This window comes from Procambarus clarkii, chromosome 65 (assembly GCF_040958095.1).
Source record: "Procambarus clarkii isolate CNS0578487 chromosome 65, FALCON_Pclarkii_2.0, whole genome shotgun sequence".
In the NCBI taxonomy this organism is placed as follows: domain Eukaryota; kingdom Metazoa; phylum Arthropoda; class Malacostraca; order Decapoda; family Cambaridae; genus Procambarus; species Procambarus clarkii.
In genome coordinates, this window is record NC_091214.1 from 9,728,091 (window position 1) to 9,750,049 (window position 21,959).

Consider the following 21,959-nt stretch of genomic DNA (forward strand, 5'->3'; position numbering starts at 1 on the left):
TTGTCTTCCGGCCTCTGCTGGCGTCGGAGGACGGCTTCTCCCCCTTGGGTGGGGTTCAGAGCTGGCGGGGTGGGCTTCTTCCCCTGCGCTTCGTCATTTCCTCTTCGTGGGTGCGTGGGGCGTGGTCGATCCGCCCCATCCTTCTGGGCTTCCCGTCTGCTCTTTGCAGTCATGAGCTTTTCCCGTCTGCTCTTTGCAGTCATGAGCTTTTCCGGTCTGCAGTTCTTCTGGACTACTTCAGCCTGCGCCCTGGATCCTCTGCCCTCCTCGGAGGACTGTTGTCTCCTGTTCGGATTCTGTTAGGGCCGGGTGCATAGATGGTGGACCTGGACCTCCAGGTCACTTCTTGGCACGTTCCTCTCCAGTTTTTCTGGGGCTAGCATGGTTGGTAATTACCTATGTGTACTTCCCTAAGTGTAGTTACAGGATGAGAGCTACTCTCGTGGTGTCCCGTCTTCCCAGCACTCTTTGTCATATTATGCTTTGATTATGATTGTCATATTGTCATATAATGATTGTCATATGTCATATGTCTTAATATGATTGTCTTATAATGCTTTGGTGGTGGGGCTTCAGGTTTGCTGTTTTTATTGCCTTCCCTATTTTGTAAAGGGCACTTTGCATACTCTTTGCATCTTTACCGGATCTTAGTGCCCTGTCTGCGTCTGAGATTCGGTGTCTGGCCTACCTCGACGACTGGCTGGAGTGGGCTCCCAGTCAGTCCGCTTGTCTGCTCGCCAGGGGATGGTTCTTTCCAGATCGCTGGGTTTGGTTTCCTGGTGATCTGGATTTTTTTCCTTCTGTTTCCGTCCCGGGTTCAAACCTGGGCCTTGTTTCAGGCGCTTGGGCCCCTCATTGTCTTCCCTCCAGAAGTGTTACTGCGGCTGTGGTCCCGCCTTTGGCTGTTCAGGAGGAGGTCCCGGGTTGCTCAGCGGTTGCTTGGGCGGTTGTGCGGGAGTTTGCACTTCGGCGTGCTTGTCTGCCCGCGGAGTCGGGTTTGGCTACGGCGTCGGTTGGTTCCTACGGAGACTCCCCTTCCGCCTCTTGCATTCCTTGGGTTCCTCTGGGGATCTAGTGTTGGTGCTGCATCACCAGCTTCCTCTTTGGGGTTTTCGGGGTTCCGTGCCTTGGCACCTCCCCGAGCCTTCGCTCGATGTGTTCACGGACGGGTCGTCTCTCGGCTGGGGCTTTGTGACCAGTGCTCACCAGGTCGGCCGAGGTTGATGGAGTCTGTCTGTCCGTCGGGCTCACAGCCCGGTTCAGGTGTTCATGGCTGTCTGGTTTGCGCTTCGGAGGGTTTGGGTCACTAGGTACTCTACCATTCAGCTCTGTTTGGACTGTTCTCTGGTGGTTCTTGCCGGAACCACAGGGGGTTTGGTTAACCGTGTGGTTCGTGTCCGGGGTGTGTCCTGCGTCCTGGTGGACAGCTGTCTCGGTTCATTCCTCTTCGTGGGTTGGCCAGTCGTCGCCGATTCGTTTTGTTGGCTCTGTTGGGCTTATGGACTCCTGGCCATGGACGTCTTCGGGTCGGCGTGGTCTAGGCGTCGCCCGTTTTGTGGCGCCCTTCCCACCTGCGAGGACTTCACGGTGGAGGCTTTCAGCAGGCCTGGTCGAGGTGGGGGGTACCTGTACCTCTTCTCCCGGTCCAGCTGTTGTTTCGGGTTCTGGCTCGGTTGCAGCCCATTCCCACGAGAACAGTCCTTAAGGTTCCATGGTGGCCGGCCCGGCCTTCTTTTCAGACGCTGCTTGATAGGTGTCCGTACCCGGGGCGTTTTTCCTGAGGCTTCGCCTCTTTCAGCAGGCCGAATCGGTCCTGTCCGTGACTGGTTCGGCCTTCTCTTTGGCTCTTCGCGTCTGGTATTTTGACGCAGGTATCACCATCTCTATGGTGTTCTGGTGGCTTTGTTGACGGTGTCCCACCTGCGAGCTTCGTCTTGGAGACAGTATGACGTTTATTACGTTTTCTCGCGTTTTGTTTCCCCTCCGGCCTGCTCATGAGTCGCCTGAGCCATCCTGGTCCTTGTTCAGGGTGCCTTCTTATCTTCCCCTCAGTTTGTGGTAGCCCCTTCGGTTTCAGTTTCCTCCTCTTTGGTACTGGTGGTTGCTTTATTGGTGTGCAGCCTTTCTCTGTCCTGGCGACGGTCGAGACGGCTGCTTTCCGGAGGGGTTCTTGGGGTATTGGTACTTGTTTGGTTTGGCCGGGGGGTGCGTCCTGTGTTGTCCGGTTGTGCTTTTTGCTGTTGCCGGTGTACCGTGCCTGGGGATGCACTGTGGTTGATCCGGTTCCTTCGTTCCCTGTTTTCAGGGCTCGGGTCTCCCAGGTCGTCCGCAGTGTTTTCCTTCTTCCTGCGGTCTGTCTTTGCGCCCGTGCTGTTCAGACGTTTGCAGCATTTGCTGCTGTGTTGGTGACGTCTCGGGCTCGTTTCGGGCGCAGGGATTTGTAGGTCGCACAGGTTTTTGGCCGCCCATCCATATGTGCGTCTGTTCTTGGGCGTTCTTGTTGCCTTGGGTCGCAGGTTTGCGACCGGTTGTCTTGGCTTTGCGTTGCAAAGTTTGTGGCGGCCGCCTCCCGGGTTAGCCCTTTCTTTTCCTTCTCTTTGGGTATGAAGCTCCAGGGAGCCATAGGGGCTCCCCACAGAAAACCAGCGTTGAATGTAATGAAACGCCATTTTCTGGGTGAGCCCCGGAGGCTCCCTGGAAACCCTCCCTCCCACCGGTCGGCGGTTTTTTCGCGTTGGTTGAAGCTTAGCTTCCGAACTGGAGCTTGGCAGCCGGCGCGGTAGGTCCGGGGCTCCCCCCTCCCCCTCCCGGGGTGGGGAGGGCTGCGCGGACGATCGGCGCGGCAGTAAAGTGTGATGTTTGCTTGTTTGCTTGTTTCCTTGGGATTGTAGGGAGTTTTCTACCTCTCTGTTCGGTTTTTGTTGTAGTTTCTTACCATGTGGGGTTTGTTTTGTTACGCCTACCTTTCTGGGTGCCTAACCCCGGTCGATGGCAGATAAGGAAAACCCCCAACCATATGGGGTTTTCCAGGGCCATTGCTCCCTGAAACCTCTCTGAAGGGGCCAGGTTCTGGCGCTGGTCCCTGGTAGGTCTGAACTTCTTAGCTAATGTCCCGGTCTAACATAACATACATTAGCCCGATAAGCTCCAGGGAGCCTCCGGGGCTCACCCAGAAAATGGCGTTTCATTACATTCAACGCTGGATTTTTGCGTGCTTTCAGGTCGAGCTTCAGAACTGAGGTGTGAATGTTTGACGAGTTCTGTCCACTAGTTTGGCTTTTTGTAGCAGTTTTCACCAGAATAGGGGTTTGTTTTAAGGTGCCTACCTTTCTGTGTGCCTGACCGTGTCGATGGCAGACATAGAATGCTTCCAACCGCACAGGGGTTTCTATAAGCCATTGCTCCTCGTGCTTCTTCTGAGGGGGGCCAGGTTCAGGCTCGTGGTCCTCGGTAGGCCCACAGAACTCCATGCACATGACTGATGCCAAAGTCTGACATTAGCATATCAGCCTGGATAGCTTCAGGGAGCCTCTGGGTCTCGCCCAGAAAATGGCATTTAACTATACTTAAGGCTTGTTTTTTCCTGTGATCAGGGAACACAAATGAGCACTTCTATAAGTTGATTTTTCTGAGGGGGAGCCCCTACGGCTCCCTGGAGCTTATTGGGCTAATGTATGTTATATTAGACCGGGACATTAGCTATGGAGTTCAGACCTATCAGGGACCAGCGCCAGAACCTGGCCCCTTCAGAGAGGTTTCAGGGAGCAATGGCCCTGGAAAACCCCCTTGTGGTTGGGGTTTTTCTTATCTGCCATCAACCGGGGTTAGGCACCCAGAAAGGTAGGCATTACAAAACAAACCCCACATGGTAAAAACTAAAACAAAAAACCGAACAGAGAGGTAGAAATGCCCTACAATCCCAAGGAAACAAGCAAACATCACACTTTACTGCCGCGCTGATTGTCTGCGCAGCCCTCCCAGCCCCGAGGGGGGAGCCCCGGACCTACCGCGCCGGCTGCCTGGCATCAGTTCGTAAGCTAATGCAGGTGATGAGTCACAATAACGTGGCTAAAGTATGATGACCAGACAACACACTAGAATGTGAAGGGACTACGACATTTCGGTCCGTCCTGGGCCATTCTCAAGTCGATTGTGATGAGGAAGTAGAGACAGGCAATAAATAGGCATGGGAGATGAGGAGCAAAGTAAGGTGTAGTAGAGGGGCTAGTAGTAGGAACTGCAGAGGGTCTATTGGCCCATACGAGGCAGTTCCTATTATAACCACCGAAAGAGAAGGAGAAAATAATGAGAAGAGGAAAACGAGGGAACGTAGGAGAAGACAATGAACAGAAAAAAGAGAGAAAAGAGAAAGAAAGGAAAGAAAAAGAAAGGTAAATGGAAAGGGTAAGCTTATGTAAAGTCACGGTTGTTAGAAAGATTAGAGCATTTGAGTATATACTGTGAAAGGAAAGAGTCCACAGCAACAAAGCCAGGACTCACGTTCATGTTGGGTACATTGTGTATGAGAGCCGATTCAACAAGATGGCATCTGTGTAGAGTAGAGGCAGGAAAGATTATTTTGGAGGAAGACCAATCAATGGGATGATTAGAATCCCTCACATGGCAGAAGAGAGCATTGTTAGTGACTGCAGACTTAACACTTCACTTGTGTTCTTTAAGTCTGTCATTCAGTGTACAGCCAGTTTCGCCAAAATATTGGAGAGGACAAGACGAACAGGAAATAGAGTAGACACCAGCAGGATTAGAAGCAGGAGGAGCAGTGTGAACTAGATTGCTACGAAGTGTGTTAGTTTGACGAAAGGCGAGCTTAATGTCAAGAGGACGAAAGGTATTGGTAAAAGTTTTGAGTTCAGATATGAAGGGAAGGCATAGTACAGTGCTACTAGTGTTGGAAGCAGGTTTAGGATGAAAGAAATTTCGTTTAGCTTGAGAGTAGGCACAGTTGATGAAATGCAAAGGGTAACCAAGGCGAGAGAATGATTTGTAGATAAGGGCAATTTCAGAATCAAGAAACTGAGGGTCGTTGATGCGTAGAGCGTGGAGGAAGAGAGAGACGAGGACACTTTTCTTAACAGAAGGAGGATGGTAGGAAAAGAAGTGAATGTACATGCCACTGTGCATGGGTTTGCAGTAGACAGAGAAAGAGAACCCGGACACAGAGCTGTCAACGTGAACGTCAAGAAAAGGAAGGAGAGAATTAGATTCCCACTCAACTTTGAAATGGATAGGAGCCAGATTGTTAAGAGAGGAGAGGAAAGGCTGGAAAAGACTAAGGTCATGAGGCCATAAAGCAAAAATGTCATCAACATAGCGAAGCCAGAGAGAGGGACAAGTATCAATAGAAGGAAGAAGAACAGTTTCGAAGTATTCCATGTAGAAATTAGCAAGAAAAGGGGAGAGAGGGGAACCCATAGCGACACCGAAAGTTTGAGTGTAATATTTACCGTTGAAAGAGAAAGAGTTAGAGTCAACACAGAGTCTAATGAGTTTAAGGAAAACGTCAGTGGGAAGCGGGAGAGGAAGAAGGCCCTCAGTCGCCTTCTGTCTAAGGAAAGAGAGAACGTCATTGAGCGGAACATTAGTAAACAGAGAGTCGACATCAAGACTAAGCATCTTACAAGAGGGTTGCAGGCGCAGTCTTTCTATGAAGTCCTGAGAATGACGAAGGTGGGCAGGGGAAAAAGTGCCAAGGTAAGGAGTCAGGGTTTTAGCGAGCCAGGAGGCAAGAGGATAGCTGACAGAGCCCCGTGAAGAAATGATAGGACGAAGAGGAACACCAGGTTTATGAGTCTTAGGAAGACCATAGAAATAAGGAAGAGAAGGGCAGATGACACGGAAACGTGTAATGAGATCAAAGTCAGGACAAAGTCTAGAGAGCTGTCTTAGTTTGCGGTTAAAGGAAGTTTTGAGGCGATCCAAAGGGTTAGAAGTCAGAGGAGCATAAGTGCGAGAGTCAGAGAGCAAGACATCTGCTTTTCGGAGGTAGTCCTCACGGTCAAGGACAACCACCGAATTGCCTTTGTCGGAAGGAAGGATAAGAATAGAGTTGTTAGATTTCAGGGAGGCAAGGGCAAGCTGGAAGCAACGAGGAAGGTGGTGATTTTTAGAAAACAAACTGTCAAGAACGGGGATAAGGGCCCCTCTAAAGGCAGACAGGTTCGAAAGAGTACTAGAGTTAGAATTGACAAACCTGTCAAAGGAACTAATGAGATCAATGCCACAGCATGGGCCAAGTTCTTGAAGAAGAAGGCGGGCATGTTCAGGAAAAGGAGAACCCGAAGTGTTCGTAAGCTAATGTTAACCGGAATAGATGCTTCTCTGGCCTCAGTTTCCTAGGTGGCGTTTGCCTTGCGTGGCGTTCACTGCCATGTGTTGTGTTGTGCGGTGACCAGGAGTACCTCATCAGTGCCGGGGCTGCATGTGCTTAGGGGCTTCCTTCCCTAAGCGCCCTGTGTTACTGCCTCTGCGTGACAGGGTCTGCGGGTTTCGGGATCAGGGCAGGGTTTAGATGGGACTGAGACTCGGGCGGTTTTCAGGAGCTGCCCCGTTAGGGTTGGGGACGGAGGTTTTCGAGCTTGTTCCTCCTGCCAAGGCTTCTGGGTCTTACCAGCGCCCCTTTCTTTCTGCCTTTCCCATGGACTCTTCCTTTTCTTTAATCCTCAAACCGCGCATATCATATATAAATGATATCAGTGACAAAACCGAAACCGCGCACATCATTTATATATGATTTCGTGTCTAGCGCTATAATTTAAACGCCCCGCCTGGGATAGGGGCAGCTATAGTACAGCCACGGCCGATAGTTGGCAGATGCCACCTAGAAAAAAAATCCAGGCCAACGTTCTTGGGTGTTACAGCGTCAGTATTGAGCAAGCCACCAAGGCTGGTGCACGCAGCACGAGCTCACAGCACCGCTGTTCAGCTTGTGACCACAGCATCGCCTACAAATACCATAATATAAATGATACTGCTATTATTTAGCAGTGATAGTATTACTGAAGCCCCCTGACTGTGATAAAACTGACCAGGATTCTGATAATAGCAAGATTGTGGTGATATTTAGCGCTGTGCTCCATGGTGGGAGGAGTAAGACTGTGGGAGGGAGGGTTGTGGCGTCGTCTTCTGACTGTGTGTGGCCACCATTTATTGACTGCACTCACCATACCAGCTTAGTGGTTCGCCATGGTGAACACAAATGTAGATACTTATATATAACGTGTGTATAGTGTGAGATAACAGCGAGAGGAGTAGGTTGGGAGCCGCCATTTTGGTGAGGGAGGAGCGTCGTCTGCACGACTTGGCATGGTGTTTACTGATGGCCACTATGGTCTTTGGGCACCATACCAGCTTATTTGTTCAGGTATAGTGAATAAAACAGGTAGATACTTATATATAATGTGTGTATATAGCGTAATAACACCACAAACAATATTGTTGGATGACAAATATTAGTGCGTCTGGCCTTGAGGGCGGCCGCCGATCAGCTGACTGTGTGAGTAGCTACGTCTTATGGCCTTCACTCACCATACAAGCTTAGATGTACAGTTATGGTGAACAAAACATGTAAATACGTATATATAACGTCTGTGTATAGTGAATAAATACAAAAGAGTATTGTGGGGAGGTGAATGAGGGTGAGTGAGGTGGTGTTGAGGGAGGGAGTGGCAGTGAGTGGCTCGCTGGTGTTTGGTGTTTCACTCCTCGTTGCTTTTTGACTCACAAGACCAACTTAGTAGTTCGTTATGGTGTACAAAACATGCAAATACTTATATATAACCTGTGTATATAGTGTAACAACAGCAAAACTATTTGTTTATTGTTTTATGAACATAATAATTGAATCACTAATATGCACGCCATAATTTTGAGTACAGCGATGGTTCACACATTTTATAATATAAATATACCACAATTCACTGTATGGAATAATATTACTGCAAAAAAACTAAGAAAAAATCAATCAGAGACATTGAAATAATTAGGTAATAATATATTTGTGGCAACTGCCGTCTGACAGCTCGGGCGGAGTAGACCTCGTCTGGCGAAGGCTCTGCCAACGCCCCTTTTTTGCCACACTTCCCTACCCTATTGCGTCTTAAATATGCCACCTACGATTTTTTTGTTATTTTTTCCGTGATCAGGGAACAAAAATGAACACTTCTATAAGACGAAAGAATTTTTGGATTTTTTTTTTGTTGCGCCTGTGGGTGTGAATTCCATTTGGGCCCCTAGCGGTTTGAGGGTTAAGGGCGAAGGGCTTGGTGGACAGCTCTGCCCCAGGGCCTCTATTGCGGGTTCCCGGGGCAGTGGGGGATACCTGCTTGCAGTTCTGGGGCGGTTTGCCCCTGCCTGGGTTTTTCTGCTTCTGGACAGAGTTTTTTGCTCATCCAGTCTGCTTGCTTCCCACTTATGCTGGTGTGTTTTCGTATCTTTTGCGTTGGTTACAGCCCTCTGTTCTGGTGGCCATTTTCTTCTGCCGGTTTCCCGGCGTGGCCACCAGGGCGGCGTCACGGTTTGTTTACATGCACCTGGGTGTGCAAGCGAGCGTCTTAAGTTAGTTTTTCACCTTTTTCAGGGGTTTTATTCTAATGTTTTGTTTCTTTGCTTTTCTGGTGTTTTCTGCCCATTTCCTGTTCCTCTGGGACCATTTGAGTGTTGATTTTACACCGGGTTTTCCGTTTTGTCTGTTTTGGGTCTGGGCCCTTGGGTTTGGGCTCAGTGTCCCTGTCAGTTATGCTTGCTCCCACACCTTGTCCCTTGGTTTTTGGTCTGTTTTGACCGTTTCCCTGGGGGTTCTGTCTGGGGGCTGTGCTTTGCTTTTCTGTGGTGTATCTCCGCCGGCAAATTTTTTTTTTTTTTTTTTTTTTTAGATATATACAAGAGTTGTTACATTCTTGTCCAGCCACTAGTACGCGTAGCATTTCAGGCAGGTCCCTGGAATACAATCCCCTGCCGCGAAGAATCGTTTTTTCATCCAAGTACACATTTTACTGTTGCGTTAAACAGAGGCTACAGTTAAGGAATTGCGCCCAGTAAATCCTCCCCGGCCAGCATACGAACCCATGACATAGCGCTCGTGGAACGCCAGGCGAGTGTCTTACCACTTCACCACGGAGACAAATGTGGTGGTTTGGGCTCCCCCTGGTTCAATTCCGGGTTCCTTGGGTTCTTTGGTTTCATGGGTCTGTCGAATCTGCAGTTCTTCTGGACTTCTTCAGTCTGCGCCCTGGATTCTATACCCTCATCAGAGGACTGTTGACCTCCGCTGTTGTCCAGCTTCTGTTGGGGCCGGGTGCCTGAATGGTGGCCCTGGACCTCCAGGTCAATTCCTGGCACGTTCCTCTCCAGTTTTCCAGGACTGGCACAGTTGGTTCTGGGGCTACAGACTTGCCATTTTTGTTGCCTTCCCTATTTTGTAATTGGCACTGGGTGTATTTTTGCATCTTTACCGGATCTTGGGGTCCTGTCTGAGTCTGCTTGGGATTTGGTGTCTGGCCTACCTCGACGACTGGCTGGTGTGGGCTCCCAGTCGGTCCGCTTGTCTGCTCGCCAGGGGTGGGGTTCTTTCCAGATCACCGGATTTGGTTTCCTGGTGAGCTGGAGGCCGTTCCATCTGTTTCCGTCCCAGGTTTGGACCTGGATGGCTTGTTTAAGGCTCTTGGGCCGCTCCTTGTCTTTCCCTCCAGAAGTGTTGTTGCGGTTGTGGTCCCGCCTTCGGCTGTTCATGAGGGGGTCCCAGGTTGCTCGGCGGTTGCTCGAGCAGTTGTGCGGGAGTCTGAACTTCGACGTGCTGGTCTGCCCTCTGGGTCAGGTTTGGCTTCGGCATGTGTTTGGTTCCTTCGGAGACTCCCCTTCCGCCACTCTTGCAATCGTTGGGTTCGTTCCTCTGGGGATCTTGTGTTGGTGCTGCATCACTAGCTTCCTCTTTGGGGTTTTCGGGGTTCCGTGCCTTGGCACCTCCCTGAGCCTTCGCTCGATGTTTTCACGGACGGGTCATCTCTCGGCTGGGGCTTTGTGTCCAGTGCTCACCAGGTCGGCCGGGGATGGTGGGGTCTGTCCGTCTGTCGGGCTCACATTATGGTTTGGGAGTTCGTGGCTGTCTGGTTTGCGCTTCGGAGATTTGAGTCACTTGGTGCTCTACCATTCAGCTCCATTCGGACTGTTCTCTGGCGGTTCTTTGCCGGAACCACAGGGTTTCTCTTAGGTGTTTGGCCTTTGGGGTTGGTCCCTTAGAGTGGTTCATTTGCTGGATTCTCGAGGTTTGGCTAACCGTGAGGTTCATGTCCAGGGTGTGTCCTGCATCCTTTCGGACAGCTGTCTCGGTTCATTCCTCTGTTCGCGGATTGGCTAGTTGTCGCCGACTCTTTTCGTTGACTCTGCTAGATGTATGAACTCCTGGCCATGGACGTCTTCAAGTCGGCGTGGTCTAGGCGTCGGCCATTCTATGTGGTGCCCTTACCCGCCTGCGAGGCGTTCACGGTGGATGCCTTTCAGCAAGACTGGTCGAGGTGGGGTTACCTGTTTACCTTTTCCTCTTCTCCCGGTCAAGCTGTTGCTTCGGGTTCTGGCTCGGTTGGAACTCATTCCCACAAGAGTTGTCCTTATGGTCTCTTGGTGGCTGGCCTATCTTTATTTTCAGACGCTGCTTGATAGGTGTCCAAACCCGGGGCGTTTTCCAGCGGCTCCGCCTCTTTCGGCATGTCGGACCGGTCCTGTATGTGACTGGTTCGGCCTTCTCCTCGGCTCTTCGCGGTCTGGTATTTTGACGCGGGTATCACCATCTCTGTGGTGATCAGGTGGCTTGTTGACGGTGTCGCACCTGCGAGCTTCGTCTCGGCGACAGTATGACGTTCCTCTTGTTTTTATGCACTTTTTTTTGCTCTTCGTAAGTTGTCTTCTCTTTCACATCGGGTTGTCTTGTCCTTTCTTGGGTTTTCAGGACTACAGTTATTTGATGTTTCTTACTGTCGCCGCGTTTTGTGCGGCGCTGGCGGAGCCGCTCCGGCTTGCGTTCGGGGTGGACGTCACATCTGCCCCATTTCGTACACTTTCTTGTGTTTTGTTTCACCTCCGGCCTGCTCATGCGTCGCCTGAGCCGTCCTGGTCCCTGATCAGAGTGCCTTCTTATCTTCTCCTTAGTTTGTGGTAGCCCCTGCGGTGCAGGTTTCTGCTCTTTGGTACCGGTGGTAGGTTTGTACGTTTGCAGCCTTTCTCCATCCTTCTGGCGACGGTCGAGATGGCTGCGTTCCGGAGGGGTTCTTGGGTTATACTGTATATGCTTGATTGGTTCGGCTGGGGGTGCGTCCTGTGTTGTCCGGTTGCGCCTTTTTGCCGTTACCTGCGTACCGTGTCTGGGGATGCAGTTTGGGTTCATCCGTTTCCCCTCATTCCCCGTTTCAGGGCTCGGGTCTCCCAGGTCGTCCGCAGAGTTTTTAAGTCTTCCAGTTTGTGTTCTGTCCTTGCGCCCATGCAGTTCAGACGTTTGCAGCTTTTGCTGCTGTGTTGGTGACATCTAGGTCTCATTTCGGGTGCAGGGATTTGAGGGTCGCAGAGGTCCTTGTCCGCCCATTCTTTATGCGCGTCTGCTCCTGTGCGTTCTTGTTGCCTTGGGTCGCAGGTTGCAGCCTGTTGTCTCAGCTTTGCGTTGCGGAGTTTGTGGCGGCTGCCTCTCTGGTTAGACCTTTCTTTTCCTTCTCTTTGGGTATGAACCTCCAGGGAGCTGTAGGGGCTCCCCACAGAAATCCAGCGTTGAATGTAATGAAACGCCATTTTCTGGGTGAGCCCCGGAGGCTCCCTGGCAACCCTCCCTCCCACCGGTCGGCGGTTTTTTCGCATTGGTTGTAGCTTAGCTTCTGAACTGATGCTAGGCAGCCGGCGCGGTAGGTCCGGGGTTCCCCCCTCCCCCTCTCGGGGCGGGGAGGGCTGCGCGGACGATCAGCGCAGCAGTAAAGTGTGATGTTTACTTGTTTGCTTGTTTCCTTGGGATTGTAGGGAGTTTCTACCTCTCTGTTCAGATTTTTGCTTTAGTTTTTACCATGTGGGGTTTGTTTTGTTATGCCTACCTTACTGGGTGCCTAACCCCGGTCGATGGCAGATAAGGAAAACCCCAACCACAAGGGGGTTTTCCAAGGCCATTGCTCCCTGAAACCTCTCTGAAGGGACCAGGTTTTGTCGCTGGTCCCTGGTAGGTCTGAACTCCTTAGCTAATGTTCCGGTCTAATATAACATACATTAGCCCGATAAGCTCCAGGGAGCCTCCGGGCTCACCCAGAAAATGGAGTTTCATTACATTCAACGCTGTTTTTTTTTTTGTTTTTTTTTTGCACCTGGGCGTGTTGGTCTAAAATCCCAATAGCAGCCCAGAGGTTAAGGTGTGTGTCATTGCATACATTGGGTTCCTGATGTTCTGCCTGCCACTCAGCACCATTTTGCTCTCCTCATCCCACTTCCAATCTTTATAATTAAAATACACCTCAAAATGAAGCAAGAGGCATGTTTCTTATTAACCTAATGTAATGTTTAGGCTGTCTGTGATCTTTCAAGGTTGGGATAAATGACTCATGAGTCTGGAGAGGTCTGTTTGGCAATCGAAACAGGTGCTCATATTAGTAGCACAAAAATACCTGCTCGTACTTATGATCTCTTCATTCCGTGACACAAATAACATTACTGAGAGCCCATTGCATCATTGCACTTGCAAAAACATTCGAAATATGAAGAAAATGTTATATATACAAGGATTGCAGTTTTAATTTGGCACAAAACATGTAGAGCTAGGTTGAACTCTGACCACAAGTTATGAGGTTACCACCCACAGAATGGCTTAGTGGGTTCATAATCGTTCATGAAAATGTACAGTTTTATATAAATGTGTATACAGTATAACAACAAATAGTTCACATCTTAGTGAAACAAATATACAGGGTACCTCAGCTTACGAATTTAATCCATTCCCAGAGACTGTTCTTAAGCTGAAAATTCATAAACTGAAGTGAATTTTCGCATAAGAAATAATGGAAATTGAATTAATCTGTTCCAGACTCCCATAAAAATTAACTTCAAAGTAAATTTTATACCTAATTCACCCAAATCTTCAATACTAAAGTATGTTCAAGTTATTACTTACCTTTACTGATGACTTATTGGCGTATGGAAGACGGTGAGGAGGAGGGAGGAGGAGAAGTGTTAGTGTTTGGAAGGGAAGTCCCCTTCTATTATAACATCAGGCAGTGATGACTACACTCTCTCCTACGTTTTGCCTGCATACCACTAGGACCTGCTTGTGGCTCACTGCTTGATTTTCTCATTATAAAACGATCCATAGAGGAATTTTTTCCTTTCTTTGTAACACTTGTCTGTCGTGAGCATCACATTGTCATTAAAAAGGTTAATGCAATGGCCTATTACAGCTTGCTCTGGGTGAGTCATTTCAACAAAAAGTTTGAATTTCTTCCCACAGCCTACACCACGTCTTAATTGTTGAATAAGGGACATTCTGTACTGCCTCCTCGTCCCCTGAAGATATTTCCTCAGCTGCCTCATGTTGCTGCTCCTTGTGGTCATTCTCACATGTGTTATCTTGCCTTGAACCTTACCATTAGCTTTCTTGGGACACATGGCAAGATATATAATAACAAATTTTATGTTCAAATTGCCAAAAATCCCCGCCAAAATGTAATTCTTTACAAAGGATTCAGGCACGATTGTCACTAGGCGGGAGGCACTGGTAAACTGAGGCAAGATCGCCGTGCCACCACGCTCTAGGTCGGCCATACGCGTATCAATAAACTCATTTTCCGAAGCAAAGTTCATAACCCAATTCAAATTTTCTGAAGAAATTGGGCTTGTAACCCAAAAAGTTTGTAAATAGTTCGTAAAAGTTCATTCTCAGTCCAGGGGTTAAGGGCCAGGAGATGGGGCATAAAGAGCTAGATCTCTCTCCCCCTCATAGTTATTGATGAGTATGTACATAAGTTTTCCTGTCATAGATGGATTAGAAAGAAGCAGCATTGTCTTAAAGATTTAGATTGGTGAAGCTCACAATTAAAGTAGTAATCTCATTTATCCTTCTTATTTTGTCAGTCTTGTGAAAAATAATTTCCTACAATATGTTGAAGAGTAAGAACAGAAATTCAGAGTATTTATGATGCATTCTGTACATAGTATATTTGCACTAATAATAATGTTTGCTTGATATAGACAGCACTCAATAACACTGAGACAAGCATAAGGCACATCAAAAGCCTGCACCAGACATTGGAGGATAATATCAACAGTGCTATGGTGGGGCTCAGTTCAACGGCAAGAGCTAAACTTGACTCGTGCTTAAGTAAGTAAATTAGTTCTGTACATTTATTATGGTGACGTATTATTATGGTATAGACGTTTTTTGTCTAATCTCTTGTTGCTCTGATTCTCTGCTTTATTCTGGGGGGAGCCCCGTCGGCTCCCTGAAGCTTACTAAGCTGATATGCTAATGTCAGACTTTGGCATCAGTCATGTGTATGGAGTTCTGTGGGCTACCAGGGACCACGAGCCAGAACCTAGCCCCCGTCAGAGAGGCATAGAGAGCAATGGCCTATAGAAACCCCCGTGTGGTTGGAAGCATTCTATGTCTGCCATTGACCGGGTCTGGCACCCAGAAAGGTAAGCATCCCAAAACAAACCCCTATTCTGGTGAAAATATTGCTACCAAAAGCCAAACAAGTGGATAGAACTCCCCTAAAAGAAACGAGCAAATGAGCATGACGTCACACGTTGCCGTGCCGCTGTCTGCACAGCTCCCCTCTCCCCGGGAGGGGGAAGGGGGGAAGCCCCAGACCCCCTACACCGGCTATCCACCAGTCAGTTCTAAGGCTGATGCTAGAGGCAACGGTCATGTGCTCTGGCTCCAGTGGTTGTTTCAACACTACCTAGTGAGTGATGACTGCTAGGTGGTGCGTGAGCTGGGAGTGATTCTCCAGTACTTGGGCTGCATGTGCCTAGGGTTTCCTTCCCTAGGTGCCCTGTAAGTACTGCCCTTGGGGCTTGGGGTTACCTTCCCCAAGTTCTTTGGGTTCTGCCTCTGCTAGGCCGTTTACTGCTTGGTTTTCAGCCGCCCTTTGTGTGCCAGGGTGTTCTGTCTCCCTTGATCGCCTTAGAGTGAGGGGCAGTTTTGCGCTGGTAGGGGCGCGGGGTACTGCACAGCTTGTGTTCATCAATCTTAGTGGCTGGCTCTGTTCCACCTGGATACGCTAGAAAACTCTAGCGGGGTTTTCTTTTTCATTTTGTTTGTCTGCCTGGTGGGGGGTCTGCCTTAGTTCTTGCCCCCTGTGTACTGAGTACTCTTCCTTCCAGTGGTTCCCCCCCTGCTAATGTACACGTCCCAGGGGCTCAATTCTTAGAAGTTTGTTTCTTAGACTTGGGCACCGATTAGCAGTACCCTGCCTGGGCTTCCCTGAGCGTGATTCCATCTCAGGGCCCCTGGGAATCCTCATGGGAATGTGTGGGTTCGATGGATGTAACCCCAGAGTCTCCCCTCATTTTGTGCGAGTTTGAGGGTTGCTCTGTTCCCTTGTCTCAGGGTGACTCTCACTGTCTTTGCCTCCGTCTGCTGCCTGTGGGGTCAGTGGCACCTTTGGCCCGGAGTCCTACAAGTTTTGTTGCTTGTTTGTGACTCGGTTACCCAGTCTTATGCGGACTATGCGGATACAGGCAGCACAGGCATTGCATGTTGCGTTCGCTGGTGGCAACGCACTAGGTTGTTTGCTCCTCGGAAGCCCCGAGGCTGCCCCGTTTTCATTGGTGTGTCAGGGCTTGGGGGTGTTGGTTGCTTCGATTTTGCTTCCTTCTGTGCCCCCCTTGTTTTTTCCCTGTTATGGTCACCCCTTCCTCCCTGCATCCAGATCCTTATTGTCTGTGGGTTCAGAGTCGGGACGGGACTTCGGTGGTCTTGAGACTCGGGCGGTCTCGGGGACTTCCCCTTCCAGGGTAGTGACGGGGGCATTCAAGTCTGTTCCTCCAGTCATGTTTTATGAGTCTGCCATTGGGCTCCCTTCCTTAGTACTTGTCCAGCTGCCCTGGCTTTTTTTGTGTGGCTGGGGCTTTGGGGGGACGGCTCGGCCTCGAGACCTGCCTTGTGGGTTCCCGGGGCTGGTGAGAGGCTGACTTGGGGGGCCTTGGGCCCCGTTCGAACCTGCCTGGGTTTTTCTACCCTCTGGGCGGGGCTTGCGGTTACGGGGAGTGGGGTTTTTCTTCCCCCTCTCCGTACGTGTTGTTGGGAATCGGCCCCTTCCCGGGATCAGTTCCTTGTCCCTTGAATCCCTCGGTTCCGTCCTGTCGGTGGGTACGTTTCTCCACCCTTCTTCTTGGGATGGGCCTTCACTGTCATGTTCCCCTTTTCCCGGGGTTCTGCATGACTTTTGGTCTCAGGTGCGACTGAGCCTTCTGTGCTTTCAAGCTTTACGCTTGCTTCTCTGTGTTCTCGATGGTTTGGGAAGGTTTTTGCTTCTTCCCGTATTATTGGAATGTCTGTCGTCTTCTGGTATGGCTCCCCTCCAGACCTTTCTACGGCTTGTTGGTCCTCCTCCGTGCCTCTTCTCGGTTTTCAGTCCTGTTTCATTCTTTTGTGATTGTTTCTTCTCTCCGTGCACTGTCCTGCGCTGCACAGGGTTGCCAGATTGGGCTCCTTGTAGCCCGTTTGGGCTACTTGTAGCCACAGAAGGGCTAAGTTATGTATGTTCTGCTGCTTACTGCTCTTTTCGTCTCCTGTTAACAGCTGCCCTGTGTGCTCTGAAAAGAGATTCAATCGTTAATAACACTATTTTGTCTAGTTTTCTAGTCAATTTCGTGTTTTTCTTTCTTCGGCTCGCGACTTCTCGTGATCCACATCTGGCATCCCTGCCTGTGCATGCGCCGTGGTAGTTTGTTTTGATGTGGGTGGTGTGCATGTTTGCTGGTGTTCTGCGTCCTTTTCTCTCGGGTGCTTCGCCTCTCGCTCCTCTCAGTTCTCCAGCCCATGCCCCGTGGCTACTGGGGGTGTTCTGGATTGCAGCTATGGGGAGAATGCCAGGTTTTTCTCTGCGTATGGGTGTGGGGCTCCTCCTTCGCCTCTCCCCTACTCTTCTCCAGCATGTGCAGCTTTGCCTTCTTTCACTGGCAGTGATCCTGGCATCTTCTCGGCTACGTTGTGTCGTGACTCATTCATGCCTACGTTCTGCAGGTGAGGTTCTGCAGTCTGGCGTCTCTCAGCAAGGCACTGGTACGTGGTTTATGGCTACGGGTATACAAACATCGGAACACAGGTGACTGCAACAGGCCTCTTGGGCTTTGTGAGGCAGCTCCTATTGATACCCATCCATTCCCACTCTTATGTATGTACTGCCCATGCTTGAGTCCGGCACCAGGCCCCACCTCCACCAGGTTATGAGATACGATGGTAGGGGTGTATGTTATGGGGTACATATTATTGTGTCAGGATGTTATGAGGTTTTTTTTGCTGCAGTTTTCTTACTGTGCTTGCGTGTTGGGGATTGGTTGTGGAGTTTTGTTTGGCCTGTCTTGCAGTGCCTGGCTTAGCCCATCTGTATACGTTGGTTTCTCTGTACTTCCCTAGTTGTTCTTCCCTAGTTGTATTTGCGGGAGTTGAGCTCTGGCATTTTGGTCCCGTTGCTCACCTATCATTCGCTGATGTGCTGGTTCCTGTGCCTGCTGGGCTCTATCGTGTCTCCGCTGGAAGCTGAGTGTGGTGTCATCCTCCACCACATCGCTTCCTCATGCATTCCATTTGTCTCCTACTCTGCCACGCTTCCTTCTTTCCAACAGTTCTCTAGCTCATTGGACTCTCCTTCTACCAGTGTCCCCTGGTGCGTGTGCCCCTGGGGTCCCGTAGTCTTTCTCTACCCGATCGATTCCTTTGCGAATCTGGAATGTGGTGATCTTGTCCTCGTCGCTCGTACTCCTTGGTTCGGGCACTGGTCTGGTGGCGTACCTTTGCACCTTTCATTCCCTTTGCTACACATTGTTGGGTGTTTTGTTTGTGCCTTCCTGGCTTTCCTGCCTGTTGGCATTTTACGGTCTTGTGATGTCCCTTCTCTGGAGTCTCGTGTCGGAGCCGTTGTCTCCCATCTCATGGCGGGCTTGTTAGCTTTGGGATGTTTTTCTGTATGGCAGGCGTTCCATCTATGCCGGCTTGGGTTTCCGGCTCTGCTGGCTCCGTGGTCACACACGAGATCTTCTCGCGGCTCCGCCTCTTCCTAGGCTCGATTGGCCCATGACGGGGCTGGTTCGGTTTCTGCCTCAAGTCTCTCACCTTCTGTTGGTGGTCGAGTGGTTTCGTTCATGGTGTCCCACTTGTGTGTTTCTTCTTGGCGGCAATGTGAGGTTTTTGGTGGTCCTTCCTTTTCCTTCTGTCCCTTCTTTGGTAGCTGTGTTTGTTGGCGTGGTCTTATCCTTCTTTTATGGAGGTTCAGGGCCGTCATCTTGCTCCATACTGTTGCTTCATATCCTGCAGCGCTGGCGGAGCCGCTTCGGCTTGCTTTCACTATTAGTGTTACGTCTGTTCCGTTTAGAAAGCTGTCTTGTGCATTGTTTACCTCCGGCCTGCTCGTGCGCCGCCTGAGCCATCCTGGTCTTTGGACAGAGCGCTCTTTTTTTTCTTTTCTTCTCCACAGTTTGTTGTGGCCCCTTTGGTTCGGATTGTTTCTCGAAGACTCTTTTTCTGTTGGCGTTGGCATTTAGGGGTCGAGTCGTGGGCCTCATACTCTCCTCCGGCGCAGGGGTTTCCTGCTCCTTCGTTCGTGGTGATAGGTTGATTGTCTGCAGCCGTCTCCCTCTTTTCGGGTGATGATTGAGACTGCAGCTTTGCGGAGGGGTCCTTCAGTTGTGGAAGATTGGTTGGTCGGGCCAGGGATGCATAATTTTTGTGTCCGGTTGCGACCCTCCACCGTTACTTGCGTGCCTCGGCCTCTGTGTCAGGGAATGCGCTTTGGGTTGCTCCGGTTTCCCTTCTTACCTGTTTGTGGGTGTGGGTCTCCCAGGTCGTCCGCAGAGTTATTCAGCCTGGCCAGCCTGAGGTTTATCCCCATGCCCATGACATTCGTAAGTTCGCTGCTCTTGCTGCCGTCTTAGGCAACATGTCCTAGGCTGACATTCGGGCACGGGGCTTTTGTCAGTCGAACGGGGTCCTGGCTGCTCGTTACCACTGACACCATCCCCCACACCACTGACACCATCCCCGCACCACTGACACCATCCCCCCACACCACTGACACCATCCCCGCACCACTGACACCATCCCCCACACCACTGACACCATCCCCCACACCACTGACACCATCCCCCACACCACTGACACCATCCCCCACACCACTGACACCATCCCCCACACCACTGACACCATCCCCCACACCACTGACACCATCCACCAAACCACTGACACCATCCCCCCCACCACTGACACCATCCCCACACCACTGACAACATCATTTATTATAAAATGATGTTGATAAATGATCTTTATTTATACTATGGAATATGCAGGCGATGAGTCACAATAACGTGGCTGAAGTATGTTGACCAGACCACACACTAGAAATTGAAGGGACGACGACGTTTCGGTCCGTCCTGGACCATTCTCAAGTCGATTGTGATGAGGACAGGTAGGGACAGGTATTAAATAGGCAAGAGAGAGCTGAGGAGGAAAGTCAGGTGTAGGGGATAGTAGTAATGAGAACTGCAGCAGGCCTATTGGCCCATACGAGGCAGCTCCTACTATGGAATATGATAGAGTGGTGTGTTACAAACAACTGAAATGGTAACATTTTCTCAGCTAATTTGGTGAAAAGCAGACTATCCAGGTGGAGCATGGAGGCACCAGCCACGTGTTGCCAACTGTCTGATGACTGATCTCCACTTGCCTCTCCTGACACCACCTGCCTCCCCTGATACCACCTGCCTCCCCTGACACCACCTGCCTCCCCTGACACCACCTGCCTCCCCTGGCACCACCTGCCTCCTCTGGCACCACCTGCCTCCTCTGGCACCACCTGCCTCCTCTGACACCACCTGCCTCCCCTGACACCACCTGCCTCCCCTGGCACCACCTGCCTCCTCTGACACCACGTGCCTCCCCTGCCACCACCTGCCTCCCCTGGCACTACCTGCCTCCTCTGACACCACCTGCCTCCCCTGACACCACCTGCCTCCCCTGGCACCACCTGCCTCCCCTGACACCACCTGCCTCCCCTGGCACCACCTGCCTCCTCTGACACCACCTGCCTCCCCTGACACCACCTGCCTCCCCTGACACCACCTGCCTCCCCTGGCACCACCTGCCTCCCCTGACACCACCTGCCTCCCCTGGCACCACCTGCCTCCTCTGACACCACCTGCCTCCCCTGGCACCACCTGCCTCCTCTGACACCACGTGCCTCCCCTGCCACCACCTGCCTCCCCTGGCACCACCTGCCTCCTCTGACACCACCTGCCTCCCCTGCCACCACCTGCCTCCCCTGCCACCACCTGCCTCCCCTGACACCACCTGCCTCCCCTGACACCACCTGCCTCCCCTGACACCACATGCCTCCCCTGCCACTTCCAGCCTCCCCTGCCACCTCCTGCCTCCCCTGCCACCTCCTGCCTCCCCTGCCACCACCTGCCTCCCTTGCCACCACCTGCCTCCCCTGACACCACTTGCCTCCCCTGACACCACATGCCTCCCCTGACACCACATGCCTCCCCTGCCACCACCTGCCTCCCCTGCCACCACCTGCCTCCCCTGCCACCACCTGCCTCCCCTGCCACCACCTGCCTCCCCTGACACCACCTGCCTCCCCTGACACCACATGCCTCCCCTGACACCACCTGCCTCCCCTGCCACCTCCTACCTCCCCTGCCACCACCTGCCTCCCCTGCCACCACCTGCCTCCCCTGACACCACCTGCCTCCCCTGCCACCACTTGCCTGTGATAAATTTAAGGTACTCAGGTACGGCAAAAATGAGGATCTGAAACATAATACAGGGTACAAAACACAATCGAATCTTCCCATAGTAGGAAAACAGCATGTCAAGGATTTGGGAATAATGATGTCCGACGATCTAACGTTTAGGGAGCATAACCAAGCAAATATCGCGTCAGCCAGAAAAATGATCGGATGGATTACGAGAACTTTCAAATCCAGGGATCCCATCACAATGGTTGTACTCTTCAAGTCACTTGTGCTGTCCCGTCTCGAGTACTGCTCAGTACTCACTTCCCCCTTCAGAGCAGGAGAGATTGCTGAAATAGAGGGAATACAGAGAACATATACGGCACGCATAGACGAGATAAAACACCTAAATTATTGGGATCGTCTCAAAGCTCTCCAAATGTACTCTCTAGAAAGGAGACGAGAGAGATACCAAATAATATACACCTGGAAAATACTGGAGGGTCAGGTCCCAAATCTACACAGTAAAATAACAACGTACTGGAGTGAACGATATGGAAGAAAATGCAAGATTGAACCTGTGAAGAGCAGAGGTGTCATAGGCACAATCAGAGAGCACTGTATAAACATCAGGGGTCCGCGGTTGTTCAACGTCCTCCCAGCGAGCATAAGAAATATTGCCGGAACAACCGTGGACATCTTCAAGAGAAAACTGGACGGTTTTCTAAGAGAAGTTCCGGATCAGCCGGGCTGTGGTGGGTACGTGGCCCTGCGGGCCGCTCCAAGCAACAGCCTGGTGGACCAAACTCTCACAAGTCGAGCCTGGTCTCGGGCCGGGCTTGGGGAGTAGAAGAACTCCCAGAACCCCATCAACCAGGTATCAACCAGGTGCCTCCCCTGACACCACCTGCCTCCCCTGCCACCACCTGCCTCCCATGCCACCACCTGCCTCCCCTGCCACTTCCTGCCTCCCCTGCCACCACCTGCCTCCCCTGCCACCACCTGCCTCCCCTGTCACCACCTGCCTCCCC

At 51.1% G+C, this 21,959-nt stretch overlaps 1 protein-coding gene across 1 annotated transcript in view; it reads left to right on the forward strand.

The window, feature by feature from the left end:
* Positions 1 to 21,959, forward strand: part of LOC123770981 (conserved oligomeric Golgi complex subunit 4) — a 333,387-nt gene that overhangs the window by 204,545 nt on the left and 106,883 nt on the right. Inside the window, exon 12 of the mRNA XM_045763150.2 lies at positions 14,221 to 14,350. Coding sequence (XP_045619106.1) covers positions 14,221 to 14,350 — 130 coding nt within the window. The remainder of the gene's footprint in view (positions 1 to 14,220; positions 14,351 to 21,959) is intronic.